At 50.4% G+C, this 11,519-nt stretch overlaps 1 protein-coding gene across 2 annotated transcripts; it reads right to left on the minus strand.

Annotated features, from left to right (window-relative positions):
• Window positions 1–988: 988 nt before the first annotated feature.
• On the minus strand, window positions 989–10,811 carry LOC309533293 (lipocalin-like). Of its 2 annotated transcripts, none has more exons than XM_082224678.1 (7): window positions 10,596–10,811; window positions 8,321–8,460; window positions 6,369–6,445; window positions 5,849–5,959; window positions 5,431–5,532; window positions 2,860–2,885; window positions 989–1,168 (listed from the first exon to the last, which is right to left on the minus strand). In XM_082224678.1, the coding sequence occupies exons 1-6, from the start codon at window positions 10,692–10,694 to the stop codon at window positions 2,860–2,862; spliced, it is 555 nt and encodes a 184-aa protein (XP_082080804.1). In that variant the 5' UTR covers window positions 10,695–10,811; the 3' UTR covers window positions 989–1,168. The 2 variants fall into 2 exon arrangements, with proteins under 2 accessions (XP_082080804.1, XP_082080803.1); XM_082224677.1 differs by having other exon boundaries at window positions 989–1,175; window positions 10,596–10,806.
• Between the last annotated feature and the right edge of the window lie 708 nt (window positions 10,812–11,519).

Here is an 11,519-nt window from a genome sequence, read left to right on the forward strand (position 1 = left end):
CCACCCTCCTTGACAGTTTTCTCAACTCTCCCCTACACGCACTTTTCCCACACTTCCTTTTCTCTCCTGATTCGGCCACCCCCATTCAACACCCCCAATACTGATAATAGAACCAAAGAACTGTAGTGTTGGAACGACCCCAAGAGTCATCTGGTACAATGCCCTGCAATGCAGGAATCACAGCTAAAGCATCTATGACTAATGGCCACCCAACCCCAACCTCTGCTTAAAAACCTCCAAGGAAGGAGAGTCCATAACCTCCCAACTGAGACAGTTCCATTGTCAAACAACTCTTTAGCTGAGATTCCTGCATTGCTGGGGGTTGAACTAGATGACCCTAGGTGTCCCTTCCAACACTTGTTGTTGTTTAGTCGTTTAGTCGTGTTCAACTCTTTGTGACCCCCTGGACCAGAGCACGCCAGGCACTTCTGTTTTCTACTGCCTCCCGCAGTTTGGTCAAACTTCCAACTCTACAATTCTATTATTCTAGCATCTGTGCCAGACAGTCACCCATACACTCTAGCTATGCATGCAGAAGAGCTTGACACTCACCCTGCTAAAAGGGCCAGAGACCTGGGGGAGTGCCAAGCTCTTTTTGTTTGAGACAACCCTAGAATGCTGCTGCCAGCCAGTGTAGGCAGCAGTGGGCTACATGGATAAACAGCTTGAAGGATTAAGACAGCCTTCCTAATGCATTTGATAGACACTTCAAGCGCCTTTGAGTAATAATAATAATAATAATAATAATAATAATAATAATAATAATAATAATAATCTGGGGGGGGGGTATCAATAAAGGCAACTCTGGGAAGAAATGCAGCATTTCCTGATGGCAGGAACTGATACTTTTTGTAGGAAGAAATATTACCATATTATGACATTATAATAGTAGTAACAAATAATAATTAATGTACCTGTGGGCTGAGGATTAAGGGAGTGTGTTCCTGGAGATTCCCCCAATGACAAAACCAAAACATCAACACTACCATTTTGTGTGACATTTTTTATTTTTAATCAAGGATCAGCTTTTACAGGGGTGGGTTAGAGGTGAAAGATGCTCATGGCTGAATAGGGAAGAGGTGCTACGTCAGCGCTGGAGAAGTCAAGGATTGGCAGATGGGTCAGAAAATGGGGCTTCCTTGCTCGAAGCAAAACCTGGATTTTCAACCTAGGAGCTTGAAAAGGAAAGGGTGTGTGTGTGCCACATATTTCTGCATTCCGGATATAATCCCAACCACCAACCAACAGATTCAGAAGTCTCAATTCCCCTTGGTGATGTCCTAGCAAGCTCAGCCCTCTGCTGGGTGCAAACCACACACAACTGTATTTGTTGACACACCATGACCGCAGAACTCCCTGCCACCAGATGTGGCTCTATTAGCTTTAAAAGACAGATTCAGAGGTCTATCAAGAGAGCATCCATGTACAGAAACAGTCTCCTTCTCAGCAGCCCCTGCTGAGAATGAGCAGCTGAGCGCAACTATCACATCGATGCCCAGCTCATGAGAAAACAGGAGGCTGGGCCCTTGGCCTGAATCAGCAGCAGGGCAGTCATTGCGTCCTGAAGAATTGCCATGGCTGATCACCAGGCCAACCTTCTGTGGGCCTTCCCGAAGCCAACCTGCAGCCCCACAGATGCTCCCAAACAATGAAGGCCTCTCTTGCTCCTTTGAAATCTCTTCCATGCCTCTTCCCTCCCTCTCTTTCTCTCTTTCTTTGTCATCTAAGCAAGCACAGAGTTAAACTATGGAGGCAATGATGGCCACCAATGTTGAGAGATTTAGAAGAGGATCGGAAAAACTCATGGAGGAGAGAACTATCGCTGACTACCAGACATGGCTATTGAGGAGATTTCACCCCTCCCATACCCAAGAATCTCCTGATCATCTCCTGATGGTCTCTGCTGACTCTCCACAGAGGAGGAGGCGTGTCCTGCCTATCTACTTATTCTGCCCAGCAACATCACTGTGTGTGTGAGAGAGAGTCAGTCAGTCAGTCAGTGTATCGGAGAAAGTGAGAGTGTTAGAGATCCTAGAGATAAGATTGCTGCTAAGTGCAGCTGCAGACTCTCAGTGTAGCATTGATTTATGCTTAGAATATTCAGCCCTGTATATAGTTTTGTATCATAGTTGTAGTTACAGAATAAAAGGAAGATATTCTACAGAGCTGCTCTCCGAGTGGTTTATACTCTGCAAGACTCTGCAAAACTCTACTGCGCAACGACTGTATTATTGAGACAGTGAATCCGGTGCTCTCAGCTCTGAGCTGTGAGTCCACAGCACTGTGACCTGTTCCTGCGAGAAGGAGGTCTCTGGCGGTGCTACCCAGCTCACCCAGCCCAGTCGGGGTTGAGGTGCAAGAGTCCAGTTGGTGCACTGGCTCTAGGGCGATGCTGACAGCTATAATCCGCCTCTGGGGTCAGGGGCAGCCATGTTTCTGAATACCAGTGGCTGGAAACCCAGAAGGGGAGAGGGCTCTTGTGCTCAAATGCTACTTGCAGGTTTCCTACAATATGCATCTGACCGGCCACTGTGAGAACAGCATGCTGGACTAGATAGGCCATTGGTCTGATCCATCTTATGTTCTTATGCTCTTATGTTCTTAAACAAGCAGCCCTCGGCACTTGTTGCTCAAGACAGTGGCCTGGCTCACACATAACACACATACCGTATCTGACAAACTATGCTTTGCAGAGCCCTGTGCACTCCTTCCCCAGCAATTGACACACATGCACTGTCAGGGTTTATGAGGAAAGGCCTTGGGACAGACACGCATGAGCCCCAACCTTTTGATTTCTAGAAATGTAACACTGCCCACCGCTTGCCTCTCCCACCAGCCACAGAGTAAAAGGCAACTCACCTACACATCGTCCGTCATGCAAAGATCTGTCCGGAGAGAAGGCAAGGAGAGGGATCAGGGAGTGGTCTAAAGGCATTTGAAGGTGGCAGGGGTGTGTGTGCTGCATGCTGGTGAGCAAAGGGTTGCTTTGCTACCCAGGGCACAGTCCTGTGTGGCCACCAAATCACAGCTCTGGAACAAGGGCACCCAGAGGTCTTCTAGTCCAACCTTGGCCACACACGCACCACTAGGCAAGCCCATCGCACTCTTGCATTCCCAACTCACTAACCCCCCCCCCCCCGCCCCACAGTGCAATTCAGAGTGTCCGGCTGCAAGAGACCAAACGTGGCTTATAACCATTAATCTATGTCTAGATGCAAACTCCCCTCTGTTGCTCACACTGGGAATATGGGATGCATGGCACATAAGGCCAGATATCCTTAATTTTTAATTTCAGCAGGAAACTTGTTTATGCCTGTTTCTCCTCTCTACTCCATTTTTCTCCTCCTCTTTCTTCATATACCCCCTGCTAAAAATCTAGAAACAGGACCGGCAGGCAGATCAATTGTCAGTGTGCTGTGGATCCTGACCATACATCAGCTGAAAAGAAAGGATATAATATGCTTTTTATGATATACATGGGCTATAGCATGACAATGGTGATGGGTTTTAACTATGAGCTGCTTTGGGAACCAGTCCTGGTGAGGAATGCAGGTGGTGTGTCCCCACATGGATCTGCGGAACTCAATTCCCCGTGAAACCAGGCAAGCTCCACCTGACTGGTATTTTCAGATGTTCTTATCTGATTCATCTCCTCTTTGTCATTTTCAAGAGTCCAATTTAAATTGGGGCTTTCCAAAAAAATTGGTTGTGCACTTTGATTTTTTGCAGCATAGGTTGGCATGGAGCCCCATCATTTGTTGATTTTGTGCCAGCTCTAAGACTGCTGCACATTTCTGATGTTTCTAAAAAGCTGTGTTCAAATGGTGTTTCATATTTTGGGGAAGATTTTTCTGAGTTCTGTATTTGTACACGTCATGGAGATCTTATTCTTAAAAAGGCATGTGATCAATGTATTAAATCAATGGGAAGGGAAAGAAAACAAAGCAAACTGCTGAGATTCTATGTTTTGGCAGCCAGAGCTTAAGAGTGAAGGAATATTTTGGGTTTCAGAATTCGAAATACAGACAGACCAGGCAGGAACTGGACCTGTCAGGGGACTGCCATCGGAACAGGGAAGGGAAGTTGAGGGGCAGCTGGGTTACAGGGAACCTCCGAAAATCTTGTGAAGCAGTTCCTCTTCCTGTGGTGGGGAAAGCCACACCTCCAGTGGGGAAGAGGGGAAGGGACCAGAGGATGCTGCTGGGAGCCTCAGCACCACTACTTGCCAAGCTTGCCAGGAGGGAAGCACGCCTCTTCCGTCTTCCACCCTGCACCTTCCACCTTTGTGTAAAACGCAAAGAAGGAAGGAAAAGGCTGGGGGTGACTAAGCTATTATGTTGGGGGAGGACCTGGAAACGACCACTCCCAGATTCTGCTAGCAATTGAGGCAGACATGAATTTGTGGTTCTGCACTGTAAATAGTTTTGCACCAAAATAAAACCTGTAAAAGACAGGTTGGAGTCCTGACTGGTTACTCACGAGCAATCACCATTGCCATCTGACAGGACCCCTTTAAACCAAGGATGGGGAACCACACTGCCCTCAAGAAAACTTATTTGGGGCCGTGTGCCATTGGTGAGGCAAAACTAAGTGCTGCAATGGACTAGACTTTACCTACGTCCTAGCCTAGTGGCTGCTCAAGTGGGCCCTGCAAACTTCTGGTGAGTGAATACCTAAGGTGGGGTGCTAAGATTCTCGGGGGCACCAGGGGGTGACGGAGGTGTAAATGACCTTCAGGCTTTGAAACAGGTGCTATCGCTGGATCAAACATCATTTCAATTGCATTAATTAAACTAAATAGTCTTAAGTGGATTTTGAATCAATGCACAATCAATGCCTACTGCTCTAAATGCCATGGCCCTACTATCTTGCTTAGTGTACCTCCTCCACGAGAGGTGGCAACATGAGAACGGGGCCTTTTCTGCAGTGGCTCCCCATTTGTGGAATATTCTCCCCAGGGAGGCTCACCTGGAGCCTTCATTATACACCTTTAGGTGCCAAGTGAAAAAGTTCCTTTTCAACAAGACCTTGGGCTGATTAACGCTCTATTTACGTTTAAATGTGTTTGGGGGGGGGTTGTTGTTCCGTTGTTAGCATTTTAATTATTTACTTGTGCTTTTACTTTGTATTTTTATCTTGTGAACCACCCAGAGGTCTTGTGCTGAATGCCGGTATATAAATCTAATAGATAAATGAAAATGAAAAATAGTGTGTTGTACAAAGCACTATTCCAAATAATGCCTTTTCTTAGGATAGGATGGGGGCACTGGGATGGGTTTTTATGGTACCAAGGGGAAGCGGCCTGAAAACTGTTTATGAATTGCTGCCCTCTGTCCAAGCAAGCAGGAGGCATGATAAACCCCACATGGCAATCCCTAGAGGAAGAAACCTGAGGCCTGTCCGGCTCCTGCTCCCAGTTCTCCCACTTACCAGTGCTGGGCAAGAAGAGAATGTCCTCATTACCAAGTCCCTCTGCCAAGGCCAGCTGGGTGAACTTCTCCCGCAGTTCGGGACTCAGCTCCTTGCTTCTACCTGCCACCAGAAACACAAAGTGCTGTTGAGCAAGGAGAGTTGGTAGAGCACAAGACTCTTCATCTCAGGGTGTGGGTTCGAGTCCCATGTTGGGCAAAAGGATTCTTGCCCTGCAGGGGTTGCACTAGATGATCCTCACTGTCCCTTCCAACTCTCCAGCTCTCCTGCCACCCAATCTATCTGGTGCAATAAAACCCAGGCTCCCCAGTCCTCTGTCCCCAAGGGGAACAGCACAAGCCAGAAGGGCGGGGGTGGGTGGAGCAGAAGGGAGGAAGGCTGCCCCCTGATGGCAGAGCAGTGGGAGGAACAGACGTACCATACAGTGTTACCATTGTCAGCTTCTTCATGTTTTGCTCCTTGGCATACAGCAAGGCATACTCATCGTAGTTGGTCTCCACCACACGGACGTCATGGCGGTTTCCAGAGCCTGGCATCGAAGGAGGCAAGAGAAGAATGGAAATGGAGCCAGCAAGGAGACACAGTCACACACCCACACCCCATCACTGCCAGACACTGGCTTTGCACACCACGCAAATGATTCCTGGATTACAGGGGGTTTGACAAGATGAATCTCGGGGTCCCTTCCAACTCCAATTCTATGATATAAATGGTGCTGGCCACTGGCAGGTTGGTTTGGTTTGGCACCCACCCAACCCCCAGCTGCTAGAACCAGTTTCCCTCTCCGTCTGGCAAGGGATGGCTCTTCCTTGCCCTGCTTGGAAACAACCAGGAGGGATTAAGTCAGAAAGGCGCCAATCTCTTTCCCAACCCATCCCAGACTGAGGGTTGCCTGGCTGCTGCCCAGCCAGACGGGAGGTGACGTGGCTCTCACTTACGTGGGCTGGTGTATAGGAATCGGCCAGGCTGCTCAGTCCGGACAAAAAGGCTTTTCCTCGTCTCGCACTCGTTGAGCCTAGAGCAGAGAGAGAGCATGACAGTGATGAAAGAAGGAGAAGCACAGGCAGCCAACTCAGGAAGTCTCCTGGCTTATGGGAACAACTTTCAGGGTTTTGAGTTTGAGGAATCTCAGCTAAAGCATCCCTGACAGATGGCCATCCAACCTCTGCTTAAAAACCTCCAAGGAAGGAGAGTCCATCTCCTCCCAAGGGAGACCGTTCCACTGTCGAACAGCTCTTACTATCAGAAAATTCTTCCAAATGTTCAGCTCAAATCCTCTGGAGGGCAGCAGGTTGGCAGAGTCTCGCTTATGCAATGCTCTTGGCTCACATTTATAAACAAGTACATACTGTAAATCTAGGGATGCAGGTGGAACGGTGGGTTAAACTACAGAGCCTAGGGCTTGCCGATCAGAAGGACGGTGGTTCGAATCCCCACGACAGGGTGAGCTCCTGTTGCTCCTGCCAACCTAGCAATTCGAAAGCACGTCAAAGTGCAAGTAGGTAAATAGGTACCGCTCCGGCAGGGAGGTAAAAAACATTTCCATGCACTGCTCTGGTTCGCCAGAAGCGGCTTAGTCATGCTGGCCACATGACCAGCTCCCTCAGCCCGTACGCCAGCTCCCTCGGCCAGTAAAGCGAGATGAGCACCGCAACCCCAGAGTTGTCCATAACTGGACCTAACTGTCAGGGGTCCCTTTACCTTTACTGTAAATTTACAGCTGGGTTCCTGTAGATGAAGGATTCGAACACAGACCCACAGAGCTGCATACAGCCCTGGTGAAAGGCAACCCATGAATATCCTCATTTTACAGGTGGGGAACACAGAGGCTGAGCGATGAGAGGCCAGTGCAAGGCCAGCTGTGGCAGAGGATTTATTTTATTTTCCTGCTATTGTTGAAATATTGGGAGTGAGAACTCTCCACGGATCAACTGCAAATCAGCCCCCTGGGAGATGCCAGCTTGCTTCTGTCCACATCTGCCCAACATCTGTCTATTGCAGAAATTCTATGGGCTGTCTAAAACAATAATAGCAGCTTCAAGCGGTGCATCATTAACCTGTGGAACTCCCAGTCACAAGGTTTGTGGCCATGGGGTTGGATGGTTTTTCTTTTTAAAGGGTTCTATGGATGCAAGAAGAAGGGTCCATTGCTGCCAACAGTGATCAGTGTTGAAAGCACTATGGAACCTCCATGTCAAAAAGCAATGTACCCTTAGAGGTCAGTTGCTGGGAGCATGCAACAGGCAAGGGTCATTGCCGCATGCCCTGCTTGGGGACTTCCCCAGGTCATCTGTCCATATTTGGAAGCAGGAAACTGGGCTGGGTAGATCTTTTGCCTGATCCAGCCTGGCTCTTCTCATCTTGCCCAGCATCCTGACTCCAGGATCAGTTCAGCATGGAGCGCTTCCAAGCAAGGCAGCCGCAGTCTCCCATCATATCTGGGCATCAGTGTGCTCCAGTGTGGTGTAGTGGTTAAGAGCGGTGGACTTGTAATCTGGTGAACCGGGTTCTCTTCCCCGCTCCTCCACATGCAGCTGCTGGGTGACCTTGGGCTAGTCACACTTCTCTGAAGTCTGTCAGCCCCACTCACCTCACAGAGTGTTTGTTGGGGGGGGGGAGGGAAAGGAGAATGTTAGCCACTTTGAGACTCCTTTGGGTAGTGATAAAGCGGGATATCAAATCCAAACCCTTCTTCTTCTGAACATGGAGGTTCTGCTCCTAGCCTTCTGTGCTGACAAAAGACCCACCCCTCCATTAATCTTGCTCATCCCTGATTTTTGATGCCATTGTGACCAGAGGCCTGTGCAACATGCCACAATATTAATTCCATCTGTCGGATGGGGGGGGGCACGCCAGGCCAAGGTTTGGCAGCCCACCTGTGCCTCCTTACTTGGGATAAGTGGAGGTGACATCCAGGTCCCCGTCCTCCGTGGTCACGACCACCGTGGTACACATCTTCATCACCTGCTTCTTGTCCTTGAACCAGCGGGCGTTGGAGCCCAGGGCGATGCTGTACCATTTTCCTGTGAACTACAAACACAGGGACCGCTTTAGCACAAACGTTTTGCTCTGGAATCTGCTGCCTGGCCAAATGGATGGGGGGGGGGCGCAATGCCTTGTGGGCTGATGGGAGACCCCAGTTCCCTGATTTATAAACCTTTCCTTATTGCTTGCCAGCCTACTGCGCTGCCCTTGGCTCTTCCTCCCTCACACTTGTGCTAAAAACCGTGCAAGCTTCAGAGTAACATAGGGGTCTTCTTTGGCCTAGGCATTAAAGACGCAGGGAGAGGAGAGGCATACTGACACCTCTCTTTGGAGTAGCTTTGCCTAAAGAAGAAGCCTCTCCAGATTTCCCCTCCAACCACCGTAAATTAAGAAACTTTGGTGGAAAACTCTCTCTTGGAGTTGGGAGCACATAAGCCACACAATTAACAAGGCTAAGTCAGAATTAGCCCTCTTCGTCTCTTTGTTGTGCCCCTTGCTGAGCACATTTCAGGGGGGGGAGGGGGGCACAAACAAACAGATTATTTCCAGAATTTCAAAACACCTTCCCTATTTATTCCCAGCTTCTGAGATATGAAAAGCTCTAGCTCCCTGGGTAGAGCAGCTGTTTCACTGGCAGCATCTCCAGGTGGGGCTGGGAGAGGCCTCCACTTGAAATCCTGGCTGCTGCCAGCCAGTGTTGACAATACTGGGTTTGCTAGATCAAGGGTCTAAGGCGGCTTCCAAAATTCCTGTACATGCAGATCGTTGGCACAGGCATTGTGTAAAGAGGTAGCGAGTGAGTTTCCTTCTCATTCCTTTTGCACAGGCAATAGCCAGACAATGAGAACATTCTCACGTCGGTCATCCTCTCTTCTTGTCCTCCACATGACTTGGCTTGGAGTTGAAGCATACGCTTTTCAATGCCTGGAACATGCCAGCGGAGACACTGAATGACAGGCAGACCTCTGAGCTAAGTCTCTCTCCCAAGGAGGTCCCTTTCCAAGATCTTAGATCTGAGCTGTTCAGGGTCAACTGAAAGACAGCCACTGTGACATAATGGCTAGAGCACCAGACTAGGACCTGGGAGACCAGGATTCAGTTCCCACCCTCAGTCGTGAAGCTCCCTGAGAGTGTGGCCTTGCGCCAGCCACTGCCTCTCTCAGACTAACCTCCCTCACAGTGTTGTTGTTTGGATTAAATGAGGAGGTGTGTGGGCCATGCACGCCATCTTGACCTCCTGGAGGGGAAGCAGGATGAAATAAATGAAATGAAATACCGCATTTTTCGCCACATAGGGCGCACCGGCCCATAAGGCGCGCCTAGTTTTTTTTGGGGGGAAATAAAGGCTGGGGCGGGGGCGGGGGAAGCCCGAGCTTCCCCCGACCCCAGCCCCCAGAACAGGCTGCTCTCCGCAAGCCGTGGGAGCCCTCCCGCGGCTTGTGCAGAGCTACCCGAAGCCCTGGCATGACTGCTCAGCGCGCCGGGGCGTCGGGATAAGAGGCAGCTCTGCGCAAGCCGGGGGAGCCCTCCTGCAGCTTGCGCAGAGCTACCCGAAGCCCCGGCGCGACTGCTGAGCACGCTGGGGCTTCGGGATAAGAGGCAGCGCTGCGCAAGCCGCGGGAGGGCTCCCCCGGCTTGCGCAGCGCTGCCTCTTATCCCGAAGCCCCGGCGCGCTCAGCAGTTGCTTCGGGTAGCTTCAGGATAAGAGGCAGTGCTGCGCAAGCCAGGGGAGCCCTCCCGCGGCTTGCGCAGAGGTACCCGAAGCCCTGGCGTGACTGCTCAGTGAGCCGGGGCTTCGGGGTGCAGGCAGCTCTGCCCAAGCCGTGGGAGCCCGGGTGAACTCCTGCGGGCTCCCACGGCTTGCAGATAGCTTCCTGAAGCCTGGAGAGCGAGAGGGGTCGGTTCGCACCGACCCCTCTCGCTCTCCAGGCTTCAGCGAAAGCCTGCATTCGTCCCATAGGACGCACACACTTTCCCCCTTCATTTTTGGAGGGGAAAAAGTGCGTCCTATAGGGCGAAAAATACGGTAAGTCATTTCATTTCAGATTCTGCAAGGGTCCCGGGCAGACAATCCAGGGACGGGGCTTGCTAGGTTTAAGCCAAGCTCCATGCAGACAACTGAACTCAGCTCTTTGGCCCCTGAGCTGGGGGCAGGCGGGGGGGGGGGGAGGCACGGTTACCTGATCCTGCTGGAAGTCAGGCTGCACAGCCACTTCAGCCTGTACCTGGGACAGGCAGCCCACGGTCAGGGCAAGGACGCTGAAGAATTGTGTCCGCATTATGCCTAATGCTCTCCTGGGACTGCTGCTGGCCTCTCTCTGCACAGCCTGTCCAGAAACCCAGGCCAGCCGGCTATTTATTGGCCAGTTGAGCAATGCTTCAGGGTGGGATCACGCTGACCTCTCTTCCCCCCACCCCCACTGATATAGTCTGTTACACAAAGCAGAAAGAGAGAGAACAGGGAAAGAACATGAGAGGGCGGAACAGCTGCTGCAATTTCCCACCCGCTAGTCCCCCTCTGAAATGCTGACTCCCTACTGCGGCCTGGAGCAGGGAAGGGTTTTGAAGTATTGGGGCCTGGTGCACTCTGCTGGCACTCTGCTTCTGCATCACCGCAGGAAATTTGGTGAATGATAGAGATAAAGGAGAGCAGGCTATAGTTTCTAGCAAAGCAACAATGAGCAGGTCGTCTGCAATAGGCGTCAGAAGAGGTGAAAAGCATCTATTTTTTCCATGTCAACAACAATAGATCACTTGACAGCATGGGAGCAACAAGTTCAGCCAGGGACAGCGTAGGAGAACAGAAAGCATGTCCTATTCGGAGTTGGCCTGTGCCCTTACCAAGGGCAGAGCCATCTGTAAAAAAGAATAAATCAGTGTTTTGAAAAGGCTGAGAAGCAACTTGGATACATTTGGATGTAGGCATGAGCAGAGTTGCCAAGAAACTCACATCCTAAGTTGATATGTGTTGCACAGGGAAAATGTTGCGTTTGCAAGGACGGAGGAATCTAAACAGCATGCAGAGCTTCAAGGATTAAGGATTGTTAATAATGATGTCAGCGACTTTCTCCACTAACAGAGCAACTGCAGCTATGACATGCAAA

This window comes from Podarcis vaucheri, assembly GCF_965113315.1.
Source record: "Podarcis vaucheri genome assembly, chromosome: 5".
In the NCBI taxonomy this organism is placed as follows: Eukaryota; Metazoa; Chordata; class Lepidosauria; order Squamata; family Lacertidae; genus Podarcis; species Podarcis vaucheri.